This window comes from Panonychus citri, unplaced genomic scaffold, assembly GCF_014898815.1.
Source record: "Panonychus citri isolate SS breed McGregor unplaced genomic scaffold, ASM1489881v1 Contig00138, whole genome shotgun sequence".
Classification (NCBI taxonomy): Eukaryota; Metazoa; Arthropoda; class Arachnida; order Trombidiformes; family Tetranychidae; genus Panonychus; species Panonychus citri.
This window is the reverse complement of record NW_026515543.1, coordinates 4312073-4332243: the sequence shown is the minus strand read 5'-3', so window position 1 is coordinate 4332243 and position 20171 is coordinate 4312073. Positions and strand designations below refer to the sequence as shown.

The 20171-nt window shown below is 32.3% G+C and overlaps 3 protein-coding genes and 1 pseudogene across 8 annotated transcripts; 1 reads left to right on the top strand and 3 right to left on the bottom strand.

Annotated features, from left to right (window-relative positions):
- Positions 1 to 589: 589 nt before the first annotated feature.
- On the bottom strand, positions 590 to 9171 carry LOC128392988 (protein retinal degeneration B-like). The gene is given in 18 exon segments (XM_053353083.1): positions 590 to 1071; positions 1152 to 1280; positions 1357 to 1690; positions 1760 to 2025; positions 2089 to 2202; positions 2273 to 2421; positions 2491 to 2637; positions 2731 to 2901; positions 3003 to 3658; positions 3660 to 3987; positions 3990 to 4295; positions 4372 to 4488; positions 4656 to 4766; positions 4830 to 5303; positions 5706 to 5963; positions 7198 to 7398; positions 7513 to 7645; positions 9031 to 9171. Coding segments are annotated over 18 exon segments (4296 nt in total). The 5' UTR covers positions 9109 to 9171; the 3' UTR covers positions 590 to 747.
- LOC128392998 (dnaJ homolog subfamily C member 5-like) lies at positions 9031 to 13840 on the bottom strand. Of its 6 annotated transcripts, none has more exons than XR_008326062.1 (7): positions 13672 to 13832; positions 13379 to 13460; positions 12703 to 12995; positions 12359 to 12410; positions 11902 to 11928; positions 11340 to 11611; positions 9031 to 10515 (listed from the first exon to the last, which is right to left on the bottom strand). XR_008326062.1 is itself a non-coding variant. In XM_053353097.1 (7 exons), exons 1-7 carry the CDS (start codon positions 13698 to 13700, stop codon positions 10511 to 10513), a joined length of 675 nt encoding a protein of 224 aa, XP_053209072.1. In that variant the 5' UTR covers positions 13701 to 13833; the 3' UTR covers positions 9031 to 10510. The 6 variants fall into 6 exon arrangements, 4 of the variants coding, with proteins under 4 accessions (XP_053209072.1, XP_053209069.1, XP_053209070.1 ...); XM_053353097.1 differs by having other exon boundaries at positions 11425 to 11611; positions 13672 to 13833; XM_053353094.1 differs by lacking the exon at positions 9031 to 10515 and adding an exon at positions 10550 to 11206 and having other exon boundaries at positions 11425 to 11611; positions 13672 to 13836.
- Positions 13841 to 14019: 179 nt separating this feature from the next.
- Positions 14020 to 15064, bottom strand: LOC128392999 (probable 39S ribosomal protein L24, mitochondrial). The gene has a single exon (XM_053353098.1). The coding sequence runs from the start codon at positions 14958 to 14960 to the stop codon at positions 14199 to 14201; it is 762 nt and encodes a 253-aa protein (XP_053209073.1). The 5' UTR covers positions 14961 to 15064; the 3' UTR covers positions 14020 to 14198.
- A 686-nt stretch (positions 15065 to 15750) lies between these two features.
- Positions 15751 to 17410, top strand: LOC128392995 (dehydrogenase/reductase SDR family member 7-like; annotated as a pseudogene).
- The last annotated feature ends 2761 nt before the right edge of the window (positions 17411 to 20171 follow it).

Sequence of the window (20171 nt, the reverse complement as noted above, 5' to 3'; positions counted from 1 at the left end):
ATAACAATTAACCTGCAGAAAGTAAAACCTTAATTGTCAATTGATATTTAAGGTTAGTGTGATGATGAGAATGGTGATGCAGAACAAATAAAACTTAATTGTTATGATTAGATTAATCGCTTTAATCGTCGCAACTCATCTATTTCTTTCTTGTTAATTTGTTGTTTTTCAAATGATTTAGATTGACCATTTAAGAGGAAAAGAAAGACAATCAAGAAGAAGATAAATTGATCAGTTAAGATGATTTCCTATCAGTGTTACGATGAAACAACTTCTACCAAAAATTACAATCAAATGTTGAGAAGTTTAATTGCTCATCTTCATCTTCATATTTGCGACATTGTTTATGATTGGAGATCTAACTTCATTCATTTTACCAGAAAAAAAGACAATCAATGATACAGTCGACGATTAAATAAAGCTCTGACCCCGACGAAGAGGAAATGATCAACCGACAAGATAATCGTCCATAATTATCATTTAGTCCATTCAGGGGAACAATCAATATATTATGACACTTGTCATTTCGAAACACTTTTTTCTATGCGTTTTTAACAAAAATCTGATAAAATTTCAAGTTTTCAAGTGATTACGAAAAGAAAACAAACAATTAGCTGAATTGCTTTAATTAAGACTTAAATAATACATTGTGTATATTGTATATTTCTTTAATGTTATTAGCATTGATGTCTTAATTGTTATTAATTGGTTGGCAAATATAGAGATTTATCCAAATGATGTTTATTTTTATTTAGATTTATTAGAACCTCCTCTAGTACCGAAAAAACTGGTAAAAGGTCCTGGCTCGTGAGCGGAAGAAACTGTTCCTGGCGAACTGTTACCTTGACCACTTCCATTTCGACCGCCACATCTATTGCCGCTGTTAAAGACCAGAGGATAAGAAGATGTTTTCTTTGCTGATTTACGAGAACGAATTCCACCCAGTCCAGGGTAAGTGCCCATTCCTAAGCATCCACGAGGTAAAACCATCCTTGCATTACCAATTGCAGGTCTACAAGCACCAGGAACAACAAGCTCAGCTAAATGGGCAGCATAACCTTCACTAAGAATCTGTAAATTATATCCAATGAAATAGCAAATTAAACTCGTGTTACAATTTCAATTGTTAAAATTGAAAATTGTTTTCTTACCCTGGCATTGGTTTGGTATTTTTTTGAAACTTTACCAACAATATAAATCTGATCTTGTCTCAAACCGATTTGTTGATAAACCCAAATATCTTTGGATGAACCATAAGCAGCATGAATAACAACCTCACTCTAAATAGAAAGATACAAATATTAATAAAAAAAAGATCAACCAATCAATTAAATGATAGATAAAATTAAATCGAACCTCTTGTTGAAGATTCTTAAGATATTCTGCTTTATGTTTGAGAGGATCAGTTGAAAGACGATCAGCAAATGACACTAAACCAAAGGGGAAATTATGTTGTGATAACCAAGAAATAACTCTTTGCTGTTGCATATCAGGTCGACCAGTTATATAGATGATTAAGTAGCCGAGTTCTTGCCAATGACGGACAACATCAACCGCTCCAGCGCGAACTTTAGGATCTCTTCCAGTGACCGATACACTTGCCGTAAACGAACCATCGATACTGAAAACGACAACTTCCGTTTTAGGTGGAACCACAGCGAGAAAGAAATCGATAGATGTATGATCGCCACTAGAGAAAATAAAACGTTGAAAAATAATTAGACAATCATAATCAAGTTAATAGAATATTAATACTAACCGAACAATTAATTTAAAAGGGTAGATTCCAAATCCTAAAGCTTTTTCCATTGGAATACTATAACATATTCGACCTGTTTTATCAGTTGTCTCTGTACTTAGATAAGTCCATTCACCAAGGGTCAAGTCTTTCATCATATGAATGTCAACTTTTTCTCCAGTAAGAGTGACTACATCTAAAGGTCCGTACATGAAACGAGCGGCGATGATTTGACCAGCACCTTCTTTAACAATCACATCATTAGCTCGATGATTAGCTGTAATATTCTGATTAAAGAAAAATGAAATTCTATTAATATCTGAATCACTGAGTATTGTTCATTGAATTACTTTAATTTTGATTGAGGTTCGTTTACGAATCCATTTTTCTTTCCCTTGATTTGGTACAAACGGAGCAAACTCTTTTTCTGGTTCACTTAGAGGAAGTAAATCAGTCCGAACAAGCTAAAAGATTAAATTAAATAATAATGATTAGTAAATATTAACAATTAAGACCATCAAATTGTATGTTTACCTGTCGTAAAATAAATGCAATAGCATCATTAGACTCCCAGAAACTTGCATGAAAAAGGTAAGGTAATGAATGGATTGGAAAATTTGTCAATCCTTCTGGACAATAAAGCGCATAGTCCAGCCTTTTATTTCCCCACCATTTTTGGTTAACTGAAGTGAAAGAAAAATGAGTTAACAATTAATAAGAATTAAAACAATCAGTTGTATTTTATAATTTACTTTGTTGTACTAATGGTGTAGTAAGTATGTCATTGAAACCGTCGGAAGCAACACTAATGTCACTAACACGACGAGGGTATGAAGAATGCTGCCCAATGGTCAACGATGAATTTGTAAAAACATGGGCATTGTGGTTAATACAATCACCTAGAGGAAAAGATAAATGTTGAGTTATAACAAAGAATCAAAGAGAGTGAGAGATAAATTCGAGAATAACAAATGACTAATTGATACACTTACTTAAGAAAACATTCTGTCCATCTCCTAACGGGAATTTCGAATACTTTGGAACGTTGATTGGGGGAATGTGAGAGAAACGAGCACTTAAAAGGGGCTCGATTCTGAGGACTGTTGGATCCATGGGATGAAATAGATTATACAATTGTGTACAATTCGGTTTGGCAAACATAGCTAATGATAAAGAACAGTTTAATGATTAGAATTTGGAAATATTATAGATAGAAAATTAAATCGTATTAGTAATTTTAAGTCTATTTTCGTGTTGGACTTACAATTTTTGTCTTCAAGATAAAGCATTTTACGAAAAGTTAAAACCAAACTTAAAGGTGAGCCGAACATGAAAAAATCACTAACATCAAATTCAAATTTATGGGAGTAACTTTGATCACTTGAATCGCCTGAGCTTCGACGACGAGATTCAGGAGCTGAAAGTAGTTTAAGATAGAGATGAACATTATCTTCATGGTTGTTATTAAATGAATCTTGGGATCGATTTTTGAACATTTTTCCTCTACGATTGGTTGTTGTTACTCCCGTGGTATGAGTGTTTGTTGTTGTAACAGGAGTTGTAAAGGTAGTAGAAGATGGAGAGAGGGGAGATGGAGGAGGTGCTGATGTTGATGATGATGATGCTGGTCGACATGAATCACATTTAATAGCGTTATTTGAATCATCACAATCCTCTAGACCAGATCCATCGGAAATAGATATAAGTGGATTTTGACGAAGTGCCAAGTTTGCCGGAGATGTTGATTTAGGTCTACTTGGTCCACCTGAAGTGGTTGAATTATTTTCTCCGCCACAGTCTGCAATTGAATTATCACTTCCATTAAAGGAACAGGTCGCATTATTGTTAAGAGATGAACGACAAAGAGCATCGAAACCTATCACAGAGCCAATAGAATCACCTATTAAGATAATACCTCCAGAAACCGATACCCTCCTCTGATTTGAGAAACTCTTGATATACTGAGTTTGCAGAATTAATAACTTTTGATACATTTTCTTGATATTCTTGAGAGGAAATGGCAAACAATGGCAACGAACCAAAGGGAACCGCTTCATAGGAATGACAAATACCATCAATAGCCGAAGGCGATGATTGAAAGCTGTAAGGACTTAAACTTGAAAGTACAGCGAGTGCGTCAGCACAAACTGCCGGAGCAATTACTAAACGAAATGCGATCTTTCCCGTTAATGAAGGATAATGTGATCTGATAACTGATTCAAATGCTCCACGAAAAGTGGTGAAATCAGATTTTTAGATGAAATCGGTTCAGCCCCTGATTCAAGGATATTGCCACCATGAATAACGATAATCAAGAAACTGGTTGATGAAGTATTGACAACAGTATGAGAGGTGGTATGTTGATGATGATGATGATGAGAGTGAATAGATGAAGTTGATGTTAATGGATGATGATGGTGAATATGATGACTAGGTGATGCGGTGGGTGAGGTGGGTGTTGAATGGTCCATTGAACCACAAGTCATAATACTGGAAATATGTTTACGGGAATGTTCAAGTTGAGTTTTATGGATAAATGAGCTTGAAAATATACTGTCTGTAAATATTAAATGAAAATTAACAATATGAATAAAAAAATAGACTCAAAGATTATTATTGAATAATAAATTTACCCTCAGTTCCTGATGCATCTTGATGATCTTTGATCATTGTTCCCGATTCATTTGGATCGTCTGGAGGTGAGAATTCCAATGAACTCCATTTTGATAATGATTCTCTTTCAAGCATTTCTATAATATGAAAATAAAGAAAATGATGAGAATTTTAAAAATTCAACAATTTGCATCATAAGCTTGTATCATAATGCTCATAATGACTATGGGAATGATTAAAGTTTCTATTTAGAACTTTTATTAATAACATGGTGATTAAGATCGAAATAATTTAACGACAATACCTTGAGCATCATAAAACTCTTCATTGGAACTTGATTCTCCTTCTTCATTGGCAATACTTCCCATCCTCCAATTAGCTATTTGTACATCAAAACTTTGATTAGACAATTCACCTTAAGCAAGAATTACATTGATTAGTAAATTGTTTACATCGTTCTGAATAATATAAAATCTACCTGGAGAGTGAATTCCCGTTCGTGAGCTTTTACGCAATGAAAGTTTCCTTTGTGAGTCTTGATAATGTTGTTCGGAAATTTGATCTTTTGATTTAGATTGTTGTTGTTGACTGATTGGTGATGGACTTTTATTGCGAGGGATTTCAATGGATAACTTTTTAATCTCATCATCTTTATCCTTATCAATCACATCTAAATTAACTTCTTGTGATGAATGACTAGTTTCCATGGTATTGCTATTACTTGAATTGCTATTGTTACCAGTGTTTGAGGTATTGACATTATTGGAACCTGATTCGATTGAGCCTTGATTGTCTTTACAACTATTGGGATCATTTATTGCCGCCATTTTCCGTGCTAATTGTTCCTGAATTTCTCGTTCTAAACGTCTAATATCATCCATAGTTAAACCAAACCATTCATCTTGCCAAGCCCAAGCTTGACGATGAGCTCGTAACATAGTTTTACGAAGAGCTAAAAATCATCAAAAAAAAATTAATGAATAAACAGAAGAAGCAAAAAAAAATCAATTAATCATCAAAAAATCAATCAAATAAATAAACATGAAAATTAATTGAATTAAATCCCAAAGTTCATTAGAAAAACAAAATATTATCAATAACAAGATCTTTGGTGATCATCATGATAATCAATGAAAAAATATTCAGTCAATTTTTTTCTGTCTTTTTATCGATTTATCAAAAAGGATTGTATATATTAATACACTTTAAGCCACTCAATTGAATAATTTTGTTAAGGAAAAAGAGAGACACATAATATTATTACTATGCTATTAACTAATGATTAGTGATTATATTTGATAAATTGAATTAAGGACAAGAACTTTAGAGCTTAATAATAAGGATAAAGTCTTACGAGCTTCGTGAATGTATTTCTCAATTTTACTCTGCATTCCCCAATATTTAAATTCGACACGAACCAACTTATAAGCGCACATTATACGTTTATCTGAGATCGAAGTGGTCGGTCCTTTTTTCATGGCCTCCCAATGATCTTCAATCCAATCTTCGGTTAACGGGCCTCGGCCAGTTTTCTGCGAAACAAAAATGGTTGGATCTTCTTCCTCTTTGTATTCATTGGATAACAATTGATCTTGTACAATATCAATTAAATCTAAATATTTGTTCAATCATTTAAAATGAATAAACAGAAATTAATCAAAATTAACAGTAATTGATTAGTATTTTGCTAGATAATGTAAATATAGTATTTGTAAGAGTAAGAATTATAATAATATAAATTAAATGGTTATAATTGTTTATTTCATTGAATCAATGAAAAATGTGATAATCTGAAAATAGACTGTAGTTAATTTATTTTAACTGTTACATTTAATATTATAATCATTTGTTATAATAACAGCAACAGTTAATGATTTGTATTAGTTAAGGTTGTTAATCAATGGTGAAAAACCAAATATGCTTTTTGTATTGTGTGGTAATTATAATTAATATTATTATCATCATCATAATTAACTCAACTGTAAACTCATTTGTATCTTGGTGATAACACAGGAAAAGTTTTTCTCATATTATGATTCTGTCTTTTTTTGGGTTAAACTTTCACATTTTCTGGTCTTTTGTATTGATAATTACAGATTTTTCTTTCTTTTAATTAGTATCATCAACTAAATGTTAATTAAGCCCTAGATTAATGGTTGAATAGGTGTTTAAGTCAAAAATAGTGAATACTGAATATGCCTATGGAAAAATGGAACAGGAAAATATGACAATATTAACAATCTTAACAAGCATGTTGATGTTTCAAAGTATATTAATGATGAAATAACAACAATGACAATAATGATTAACATAATCATGAGTATAAATAGTAATCATGATAATAAATGTAAATACATTTTGATTTATTCTTAATACCAAACAATTTACTGATTGGGGATTCGGAGAGAAAACAAAATGGTAACAACAACGGAAAAGGCTCGAATATTGTCCAGATAATTGAGTTGAAAGGAAGTTGAGTGAGAATTGTAATGAGAATTATAATGAATAGGATGAACATGATGATGATAAAACGATCAAGATACAAGGGAAGAGGAGTGCGAGTGGGAGTGAGAGTTAGTGCGGATGAGGAAAAAAGGATGAGAAGAAATGAGGAAATCAAATCTAATACTAAAGTTATTATTAACTTTTATATTGTCAATTGTATTTATCATTGCTGGTATTTTATTTTTCTATCACTGTACCATAAGATTGTATTATTATTATTATTAGAAACATATATAAATGTAATTTATGAAACTGAATTAGTTGTTGAAAGACTATTTATCTTATTTGGCGATAAATTATTACTTTTATTGTTATGATTGAGAAAATGGTAAATTACTTACCAACTACTCGAGACTTTAAATCAGAACTTGGGAGATTGAAAACATTTTCTTGGTGACCTGGATCGTCAAAGTATCTTGTCTCAATGTCGATGGAAAATTTTTCCATGAACGGACAAGTATAACGGGTCTTGGTGAAAGGATAAGCATTCCAAGCCTCCTCCTCGACTACAGCTGATTTGGGTACCAAAGCTTTTAGCCAACCTATGAGATTAAGTGAAGAGAGAGAGAGAGAGAGAGAGAGAGAGATATGAATCATTTTAGGAAAATCAGGATAAATCTTATATCAATCTTTTCATTTGTTTGTCTGTCACTTACCCGGAAGATGTTGACCAATGTGATAAATTTTGTGAGTATATTGACCTTGGCCTCCTGGACCATCAACATAAGGCTCATTTACCAGAATCTCAACTCCACTTCCGGCTCCACTTGTTTCTTCAGCTGATTTTTTCTATTTGTAAAACAATATATACAAACGATACTCTTTCTTTAACGATTATCATCATTATCATGGAAACATATTGGAATTTTGGAAAATAATTTTGAATTATTAATATTGTATTGATGATGATGATAAAAGATTCAGGATATAGAGATTTAAGAATCATTTAATTAACTAAACTCTTGTTTACGAAACTAACTGTCTAACTGTTTAATAAATGTCAACATTAATATGTTGACATTTGTGATTAACAAATCTTGAAACTTATGAAATTGGTAATTAACATTAATATCTATTCAAGGTTATCAATTTTCTTCAAGGATAATTACTTAATTGTTATTAGTGATTATTATTAGTATCAAAGTTAATCAATGGTATTTAAATAGGATAAGATAATCCTTGACTTCTGAGGTCTTAATTATTAATAGAATAATAATAACAAGTTATCATTTTCATTAAATACTAATCATTGTTTTAATTAATGTTGATAATTGAAGTTTGCAAACGAGAAAAAAAATGTCTTCCATATTGATTATGATGAAGATTATGGATGATCATTGTCTAATCTCATTGAGGATGTGATGGATTTCAAGGTAAATCCAATTAGGTAATTAAGTAATATTCTCGAAGGAAAATGAACATTGAATCCCTTTAGAGGTTTCCATTGAAAAGGAGAAAAAGTGACAAAAAGGATGAAAAGAAGACGAAGAAGATAATAACGACAATGAAGGAAGATGAGGAAAAAAAAAACAAAATAGAAAATGATAAAAAATAAGAGTAACAAATAAGGTGAAAGAGAAGAGAATAAGAGGGAAAAGGAGAAGATGAGAAGATGAGAAGGAAGAGAAGAAAAAAAGATGATGATAACCATAAAAATGCTTTGACTTTTCCTTTTTCTCTTTTCATTGACTTTTCGATCTGTCTTCTTCTTCTAAATCATGATTTTCAATCATTGAATTAACTGAAAATTGATTAAATCTATTCACAAGTAATCAATTGGTTAATGGATCAATCAATTGACAATCAACAATGACAACAAATTGAAAGAATTGAAAAAATGTTCATCTTAAACAAAAGGAGATTAAGATTTTGAAATATTACATATGTTAGAAACCATTAAGTGGTCAGGAATAGTTACCAAGGAGAAGGGATAAGGTTAAAGGTTAAAATTTAGATCACAATGAGAGAGTTGAAGATGCAAATAAATAAAAAGAATTTGAAATAATCAAAATAAATGAATAAAAGAGAATAGAATATTAAAAAAAAGAGAAAAAGTAAACAAAGAGCAAAGAGCATAGGAAAAGAGAGAAAGAGAATAGAAAAAAAGAAAAAGCTTCTCACAATTTTAAAGATATTGGATATAAGGAGAATAGAATAAAAAATTGGAGACTTACAGCAATCATGTAGAGCTGAGCCACTCGGTATTCGTCAACCGATAGTGGAAGTGGAATACGATATTCGGTGATCAACATGGTAGAAGATTAAAATACAAACAACATCGAGAGAATTAAATTAATGGAACGAATGAGAAAATTAAAAGACAATTGATCTTTTCACTGGAAGAAAACAAAAAAATATGTAAATGGTTTTAACGTTTGGGTGTTTCTCAGGATTAAGTAGATTGGATTAACAAACACGATCGATATTTATAACTGACGATTAATTGGTAACATGGATTTAATTCTATCAATATTTAACAGAAATAACATTTGAATAAATCAACAAGAGAACAAGAGAACAATTAAATAAGAAAAAAGTGGAATGAATTTCAGGAGATGATCATGAAGTTCATGTTTTCTGTTGATAATCACAAATGAAAAGAAAAAAGTTCGATTTCAATCGATTGGAAAAAAGAATCGATTTTAACGGTTATGTAAGTCGATTATTTTTCGTCTCGAATTATAAACAAACAATTAGATAAATTAATTTCCATTAGGAAACAATATCAATAATATTGGAAATTATTTCCAACTTAATTTTAATTTTCGCTAATTTGATTTGCAGAAATTAAGTTTACTTTCTATCTAATTATTATTCCATCAAGTTAATCAGTAGTAACTACGAACTAATCAAACGATTAAACTTCGTCTTTAACTTTACTGAGTAGACTCAGAACTTTAATATAAATTTGATGAGACAATTAATTTAATTGTGTTTTGTGCATTCAACGTGTTTACTTTTTATTTAAGAAAAAAAAATCAGTGTGATGATTAAGGAAGAAAACAAAATAAGAGCGACAATTAATTAGGAATTACATTTATAGATTGTTTGTTTGTTTCCAATTAATCAGCTGATTGTTGTGTCATTTTTTGTTTAATTGTTGCTGTTAATTGTGAGATCTTGTTGTTGATTTACATTCTTCCAAAATAATTACATAATTAAGAAAATTTTGAAAAGAGAGAAAAAAAAAATTCAATGGAAAGAGACAGAGATCGATCTTTAAATTTGTTGATCAGAGTTAATTGTTGGTTAATTACACACACACATACACGCAATTTGTTTAATTCTTGTTTCTATTGTTTAAGTGCATGGCACATTAACCTTAATCATCATCAATTAATCAGGGAATGTGTATTTAATTAATTAATATTAACATTCATTTCAAAAAATGAAACTCACAAAGTGACCACAAATGATTAATATTAATTGTAAATACATTGAATTGTTGTAATTAGTATAATGGGATTAACATTATGACTAGTTGATTGTAAGGAAACTGAAAGATAAAAGGAAATTAATTTTAATAGATAATCAGAAAAATGAGAAATTAAAAAAAAAGCTTAATTGTCATAATTAGAGAATCACAATCAGTTGACTTCATTTCTTTCACAAATCATCAATATCAAACCATTAGCCGTAAATTGTGTTTAATTATCAATCTAATACATGAATAGAAAGTGAGAGAAAGAGAAATTATGTATTAGAATTAGTCGTAAGTCTTAATTGTTGGTAAAACAAGAATCAAAATTATTTCAACAGAGAAAATATAAATTCAAGGTAATTATGATTAAGGAAACAGAAACGGTTGCATAACAATTAACCTGCAGAAAGTAAAACCTTAATTGTCAATTGATATTTAAGGTTAGTGTGATTATGAGAATGGTGATGCAGAACAGATAAAACTTAATTGTTATGATTAGATTAATCGCTTTAATCGTCGCAACTCATCTATTTCTTTCTTGTTAATTTGTTGTTTTTCAAATGATTTAGATTGACCATTTAAGAGGAAAAGAAAGACAATCAAGAAGAAGATAAATTGATCAGTTAAGATGATTTCCTATCAGTGTTACGATGAAACAACTTCTACCAAAAATTACAAGCCAATGTTGAGAAGTTTAATTGCTCATCTCCATCTTCTTTGAAATACTGATCATCTGATGGGTGGATCATTTGAATGTTAGAACAAAAGATGAAGAAGAGAATATGAAGATAAGGATGATGATGATGATGATGAAAGAGAAGAAGAAGAAGAGAAGATTAGGCTTTCAACTGGATTGAAGTTGAAGAAAACTTTTTGTTGGTTATCGTTTCTTGCGATTTCTCTATCTCCTTGGGTGCAGAGCACAAAGCCTATGGTCGATCATAATTAAATGTTTGAAATAATCAAAATGATAAAATAAAAATGACGATGAGATGATAAAGGAGATGCGGATAAAACACAATGTGATTTGACAGGAGAGAGAGAGAGAGATAGAGTATTTACTTCAATCTTTTTTTCCCAAAAAAACTGAATCAATTTGAACGGTAGTTGGTTAATGTTGTCATTTAGTCCCACGATTGATACTGACTCGAATAGCCTGTGTTCAATCCTGTCCTTTCATTTGCAGGGGGAGGCATTGCTATGGGTGTTTGATTGCTAGTATCCCATGGGTCAGATGATGGATCCCATGACTGTCCAGTTGATGAACCAGCTCCAGTTCGTGGTTGTTTGTTGATCACTGGTTTACCAGCTTCGTTATCACTTTCAAATTCCTCCTAGATGAAGATAGAGAGTAAAAAATATAATCAGTAAATGAATTTACGAGCAACAATTTACAGTGAAAATCATTCAGCAATTAAACTTCCGTTATTTCTCAATATTTTTGTTTCAGTTTGTAATGGAAACTAAATTATTTATCAATATTGAAGATGGAAGATGAATATTTTTTCATCAGCATGATTGTTTGATTCTCATGAGATGTATAGTAAATTCAACCCTGAATGTTGGATAAAATTAAATTTTAATCAAACAATCAAATGTTGAATTACTAAGATGGTCAACTTACTCTCTTTGTGTGTTCATCTTGATCTCCCTGATTTAATTAGGGCACAAATCAGACCAAAAAAAAAATTAAAAAACGGAAAAGGATGAAATTAAAAAATCAAGGTTAATTAAAGAAATAGTAATTGTTGATTTCGGCAGTAACATGCGAGGCAATAATGGGTTTGGTTTAATTCAGCAATTAGGGTATAAACGACCATGCAATCAGAATAAAGCATAACAATCAAAGCCATGCCAAAAGTGATGGAAATAAAAAGAATAGAAGTAACCAATTGAAAAGAGAAAAGAGAAAGAGTAATAAATGATTAGAAAAAGTTAATTAGATAAGTAGGAATGTGATATCCCGTCTCTAATTGTGATTATTGTTTTTCGAATGATAAACAATCAACCTTATCATGTTACAAATGCTTCGTTTGAAAGTCTATATTGGCAAATGCACAATTAACAAGCAACATAATTACCTTAAGATTGGAATAGTCGCCAGCATCTTCTGGGGGTGGTTTTGGTTTATATCTATGGAAGATAATTGTTTATTTGAAAGGAGATAAGGTGGGGTGGGGTGGGGTGGTAAAGAGAGAAAGAGAAATAGAAAGAAAAAACAATGAAAGAAACAAAGAGAAAATCTTGTTAGTATCGATCCTTTTGGCCAATATGATAAATATACATATACATTTAATTCATGTAATGTATGAAAAGGTTTGAAAAGACCTCGGTGGTGGGAGAGAGAGAGAGGAATAAATAGAAAGAGGAACAAGTGGACAGGGTGGTCAGTAGAGGAGGGAAGAGGGGAGTGGACGATACATACTTTCCACAACAAAAGTTGAAGCAACAGAAGCAACAACAGCAACAGCAACAGCACGTCAAAATACTGGTGACAGCGATTAAAGCTTTACACCATCCGGATGATAGCATGTAATAGGTGTGAACATATTCTTCACCGACTTGTTGGGCCACGTAGAGTCCAAGAGAACCATAATTATCATAAATATTTCTTTTAGTTAGATCACTTAAAACTCGATGAGCATGGTTGATATCTTTAAATTTTTCGGCTGCTTCTGGATTCTCAGGATTTTTATCTGGATGATATTTTAATGCCAACTATCAATATTTCAGGGAAAATGTGAAATCCAAGGGCAGTCAATTGAATGAAACAATATATACCAATCATCAGGTTGATGAATAAAATCAGAAATGAAATGGAGAAGGGGAGAAGGGGAGAGACAAACAGACAGAGAAAAGAGAGAGAGAGAGAGAGGAATATTCATTTGCAAGAATAATTGTCATCGATGTCACCAAAACGAGATCCAATGGAGGAAGAAAATGAGTGGGTATTAATCCGAGACAAGATAGTCACCAGACGGGTTTCGAAATAAAAACAGAAACAATTTCGTTTAATTATAGGTAATTACAAATTATTGATCGACTTAAATTCTCTTGGACAGAAAATACAAAATAGAAAAGAGAAAAAAAAACAAACTAACCTTTCTATAAGCTTTTTTGATTTCTTCTGGTGTTGCGGTTTTAGGCACACCTAACACAATATAAAGAGAATCTCCAGCAGTCCTTTAATCCGGATACATAATAGAATATAGAGAAGAATATTATCAGTTAATTAGTCAATGTAACCATTGGACAATTAAAAAAAAGAATAGAGAAAATGAAAAAGACAAGAAAGAAAAAAAGAGAAAGAGACTTGAAAGGTTAAGATGCTTGGTAGGGTTGGGAAAAGAAAGGGACACAATTAATTGATTGTGAGGTTGATTTAATTACTTACGAGAGACGCCTTTGTGATAGATCGTTCATTCTGATAGGAAACAATTAACTAAGATTCTAATATGGACCAGATTAACTGATTACAATTGGAAACAATTTAATTAGCGTTAGATAAACAATCTAATGTAGACCGAGAGGAGAGTAACAAGCAAATGTGTTCCACCGAGTTGCTCACTGATTCTTTCTCTTTCTTTTCTCTCTTTTCTTCCTTTTCTTCCTTTTCTATTCTCTTTCTATCTTCTCTTTCTTTTTTATTCCATATCAATTTCATTTTCTCTCTCACCATCTCTACCTTTTTCTCATCTCTTTTACATGGAAAAGATAAACATGATGGAACAATTTGTAAGTGTTGTAGGTAAAGATGGTTAATTTATTTAAGAAAAGATGAATTTGGACCCACCGATTTGGATCAATTTTTTTTTGCTCTCTTTTTGTCATTATCGGTATTTCCTTGGGGGTCATTTAGACTAAATTACATTTGACTATTTAGATTATTGTTTAGTAGATTAATATAGAAGTTTAATTGGATTAGAACCAATATGTTTTGTAGGGAATTCGATCTTCTTTGATTCCATGTTGGTCTGCAATGTCCATTTCGAAGGTTTTTAAAACTGGTTCGAAAGTTACTTTGATTGCATCATCTCGACTTGTATCTTTTGGTGAGTCCTTGTATTGATCGGGTGTTAGGTAATCGTATGTTTTAAATGATTCTAATGGTATTAATATTATGTAACCCGTTCTTTCAGATACTCTGACAAGTTCACCGGCCTCATTGTATTTCCATTTAACTGCTGTTGGTTGTTTGTCGGAAGGATCAACAAGGGCAACATCTCGAGGTACCAGAAGCGGTTGTTCAACTAGGGTCACCAAATTATCGGAATAAGTACCCAAGCTACGAATTGACCGGGTAACGTTAAGACCTTCGACAAATACCCAATTTCTTTCCTGGACCACATATTTAACTACTCCTTGTTTACCTTTATCTTTTCCACGGAGAATTTCAACTCTATCACCAATGAACATGTAAAATCTTTCAATTGGCTCAACCCAAATTCTAGGATGATGGTTGTTAGGTTCATTTAAAGATCTAAACGCTTGAGTCCATGGACGATAACGGTCATAATAAATTTTACTTCTTTTTCGATATCTAATTGTGGTTGGGTTATAATTAGCTCTTGAAGGTGTTTTCCATTCAACAAATTCAGTATGTTTTTTCACATATTTATCTGGGAAATTAGAAAAACTTTTAGGTAGTTTACTAACACACATAAGAATGGTACTTAATCTCATTTTGTTTTAAACAATGGAGTATATTTTAAAACAATTGAGAGATAAATCAACACAATTTTTTAATTCATCAACAACAACAAATGAGGCAAAAGAGTCACAAACACATGAGAAAAACACAGAATAAAAATTTACTTTGAGCGCCGCGAGATGGACCCACTTTTAGATCATCTAATTGACGATCGGTAAGACTCAAGAAGATCTGTTCGTCTGCTCGATATTTTAACTTAAAGTTCGAGCTACATATGAAATGGACTTAATTGTTCAGTTAATTGTGTTTGTTTAAATTAGGTTAGGTCTTCGCTAATAAGGGTCACCATGACCAAAGAAAAGCTCGGAGGGCCTGAGACAATCAAACCGAACCTTAAGCCGAAAGAAAAATCAGCGAAAATTGAAAATATCGAGCTGCCGGACAGATCTTCTTGAGTCTTACCACAAAGTTTACTCTTTGGACCAGTTTTGCTGGAACACTAATTGTTTATGTAATCAGATTGAGAAAATAAATTTCAGACTCGAAGTTAGCCAATGTTGTACCGACTGGCTCAATTGCAGAAATCGACAAGTGTAACTCACTTTAGCGACTCAAGCCGGCAAGCCGAAGATTTTCCTCACTCACTCACTAAAATGATCTAATTAAGAAGACAATACTCGACGGACATGTCGTGTTGGTTAATTACCTTCTCTTAGATAATCTAATTAGTTAATTGTGTTCTTTTTTACAAAAAAACAATCAAACCACTTGTATTTTATCAGTTACTATGTTAACAAAAGATTTACTTGTAAAGTGTCAAGTATAAAATGATCAATAATTCTGAGTTACTCTTTGAGTAAAGGTTAAGTTTAACGTGAAAATTTCTTATGAATTCAAATGAATAGTCAATTATTCAGTACGAAGTAATTAGAATATCAATCTTGACCAATCTAATCAGCAACTTTTCTCAATTTGTTTCAATTTATCTTCCTCTCTCTCACTTTCTTCCTTTCTCTCTTTCTCTCCGATCGTCATCATTGAATCATCTCCATCTTTAATCCGATTCTAAACGGAAACAGTAACATGCTTACAATTTAATCTAACCGAAGTAATTAGAATAACAATCTTGATCAATCTACATTTAAATCGTTTGAAAAGTGAATTGAAACAATTAAATCAATATGATTTTCCTTTTAATTTCAATCGGTCTGTTAATTGCTGCTTTTTATTGGCTCAATCAAAATGTTTTCAGTAAAATGGATTGTGACTTTTTCATGGCTCTCGTTGAAAAATATGGCAAAAACCCAGGTAAGTTAATAGAGAAAGTTAATTGTAACTGATTGATTGATTGTAATAAACTGTTAACAATTAACTAGGTGATGCATTGAAGGGTAAACGGGTTTGGATCACCGAGCGGCTTCGGGCATTGGTGAAGCCTTGGCCTACGAAATGGCGAGTCACAAATGTAAATTAGCTTTGTCTGATTTGAACAATCAAGGATTGGAAAAAGTTAAACGTAAAATTATCAATCATCACGGTAAGTTAATGATTAGTTGATCTGCTCGATTGTTACAATATCATTAATTTTGTTGCTTAATTAGGGTTACAAGAAAAGGACATCATTCTGGTCCCATTCAATTTAACGGAAACAATTAAACACGAAGAAGCTTATAAAAAGATAATCGGTTACTTTAAACAAGTCAGTTCTTTTCTTAATTGTTGTTGATTAAAAATTCTAATGTTCTAGTTGTTTGCTCAATTGTTTTTCACTTTAATTTCTTTCAATTTAGATCGATATATTTTTCTGTAATGCTGGACGAAGTCAACGAGCTCGATTTGAAGAGATCGAAATTCAAGTTCATCGGGACTTGTTTGAGATAAACGTTTTCTCTGGGGTCAATTTATCTCGTCTACTGGTCAGTGGCTGGTTAACCGAGTCACATCCTGGTCATATTGTGGTCACTTCAAGTATCGCTGGTAAATTTGGGGTACCATTCTCAGCCTCTTATACTGCATCTAAATATGCTCTTCTTGTAAGTCTATTTAATTATTTGGATCAAACAATTAACTTTATTTGTTTTTTATTCCTTTTGGATCAATATTAAAGGGATATTATGATTGCCTAAGGAATGAAGTGAAATCTAAAGGAATCAAAGTTACCGTTATCTGCCCTGGACCTACTGCTTCCGCCATTTTGACCAAGTCTTTCACTGGAAAACCTGGTGAAGTTTATGGTAAAGAGTTTAGTGAGGTTGATACTCGAATCCCGTGCGACCGACAGGCCAAACTTTTCGCCATCGCCACAGCAAATGACGTGACAGAAGCTTGGACATCAAGATCACCCTACTTGTGGCTTGTCTATGGAGCTCAATTTTTACCTTCAGCATTTAGATATTTGTTTCCAATTTTTGTCAACGAAGCAAAATTATCAAAATTCAGATATGGACATTAGTGGAGAGTTATTAACCAGTTAACCAAAAGTAGTAAAGAAATCGGATGATGCACCCGGAAACTGGATTTTCTCCCGGAAGTGGGAGAAACTGACCAAAGTGGTTGCAACCAGTACTTCCGGTGGGAACTTCTGCCAGTGGGTGGAAGTACTTTCCGGGTGCATCACCCACTTCCGGTGGTAACAATTTTAACCCTATTTAGGTGGTAGTAACTAGCCACATAATAAAGATACCTATTAACCGGAAGTTCCGGTAGAAAGAATTAAACTGTATTTTCAACGGGTTTTTGAATAAAAAGGAAGTGACGAAAGGTTAGAAAGACAGTTATGATGGTTCTTTTGCTTACGTTGGTGATTATTGTGGTTGTCTTAGTTCTTTTACTGTTTCGGGTGTTTTATTTGGATAATCTAAAGTATGGAAATGTTACCCTTGCCTAAGTATGAGATTGTGAATATTGTTTCATTATGGAATATAGATCCGGTTGTTATAAATGTGGACAATACTAATAGACGGAAGAGGTTTAATGCTGAAGTTATACGTAGGAAAGAAGGAGTTTTCTTGGTTTTTGCATCTGGTAAAGTAACAGCAACGGGTTTTACTGATGTATCAACAGCGGAGCTGTCTTACAAGAAGTATATCCGGAAGAACGGTATCATTTCAGGGTTGTTAATATAACTGCCCACAGTTTCATTAATTATTCATTTAATACGAAAATGATGATTGATACTTATGCGGATACAACTTATGAACCGAAATCTATCCTGCAGTTTATATAAAGATAAATAAGGTAACTTTAATTTATTATACGACTGGATCGTTGATTATAACTGGTGCTAAAGACCAAGAACAAATTGAGTCAACATTAAGAGAGTTTACAAACCGGACGTTAACTCATGCATGACAAGTATAAAAGGACAATGAAAATGAGAGTTTGTATCATTTGAATCAAAAATGTCAGTCATTACCTGTGAAGAGTTATCTGTAAGGGTTTGTCGCCTTTATGAACGAAAGATTGCTATTGAAAGTGATAGAGAACCTAGACTTTTGAACCGTCCGGTAAGATTAACGGGTTCTGAGTATAAGTTCTGTATTGAATATGCCGAGGATTTCGAGAAGAGACCATCATATGTGAGATTTGATGACATTATTGTTAAAAAGGAAAGTGTTTCATCATTCAGTGTTTCAAAAGGATGTTTGGAAAATGTTACTACCCCTCGTGATTTTTGGACCGATCAAAGACCATTTTGTGATGCGTTGTTACATTTAATGTATAATGATGTGTTTCCGGTTGAACAGTTACTGGATATACATATTTTAACTAAAAAGATGTCTAAAGAAGATATTAAAGAGAGGAAGTGGCCGGAAACGGAAATAAGTGGTATTAATGTGCTTAGTGGTTTACTAAAAGGACTACGATTACTGAAGAAACCACAAAACCGGAAGGTGGATTATACTGCTCTGGATAAATTTGCCGAAAAGAATAGGGAGCTATTCAATTCGTATGTTGAGCTTTTGTATTTAAACAGACATCAATAAACGATTCTCGTCATTTAAAGTTTAAATTTTGAAGAGTTAAGATGTCAAGTGAAATTAAATCGTGGGTAGTTGTCTCAGAACCTGATCTCATCTGTCGTTTAATGTTTACCGATAATGTTAAGAGACTAGATGTCCGTGCCTTGGAAAATTTCAAATATACTAAGTATGGTGTATCTCTGTCAAATTCAGAGATAAATTTCTGTATGGCTTTTGCTGAATCATTCGATAAAGTACAAAAATCTGTCTGTTTCTATAAAGTGACTGCAGAAAAGAAGAGTGATAAATCATTTTTCGTACAAAAGGAAGACAAACCTGGGTGTGAAACCCCTGTTGAATTTTGGAAATCTCTCAAACCATTTAAAGAAGCTATACAATGGTTGATTTCATCATCGTCATTACCAATTGAAACATTAATGGATTTATGTTTCTTGACAACTCAAATTTCAAAAGATGAAATGATTAACCGGAAATGGAATCATATCACTTCCAGTACACCCATCTCGAACATCCTTCCTGTTTTACCTTGGTTTAGTAAAACCGGATGAAGCTAAACCCCGGAAGATCGATATCGATTCATTAGATCGATTCATGTACGATGATCCGATTCTTTTCGATTCTTTGGTTCAATTTTTGTATATAAACGCAGATTAATTTGGATTTTCAATCAGTTTCAAATCATCCTTCAACGAGTCAACATCAATCTATAAAATGTGTTCAACTATCTATATGGAATTCATCTGTTGTTATTTCGATACTCAAGGCTTCTACATCAACGAGACCTATCATCCGATAGAAGTAGCCATGTCTGGGGACAACTTTCTGTGGCATACGAGAGTGGCCAAGAAGTGCGGATGTCAACCATCGGGAAGTGAAAAAAGTCAAATGAGGTACCTCACGGAGAATCATCATGGACTTAGAGCTGAAAGTGAAGGGTCCATGTTATGTGAAGTTAAAGAGTTGGTGAAGGGTATGTACGAAAGCAATCGTACTGAAACGAAATTCCTGGTAGCTTGCCGATCACGTGAGTCGGAATTTATGTTGAAGAGATTTAATATTCCATTTATTAATATTAATGATAAGTATGGAGCAACATTTGCTAAAATCAAAAAGGGAAGAAAACCATGTGTTCTACATGGATTCAGGATGGAAGATTCAATCAAATGTTCTCTCAATCTTATCCAGGATATGGAACAATTTGTAAAACCAAAACTTGGTTTCTAAAATTCAACTGTTTAAGAAAAATTTAATAAAATGATT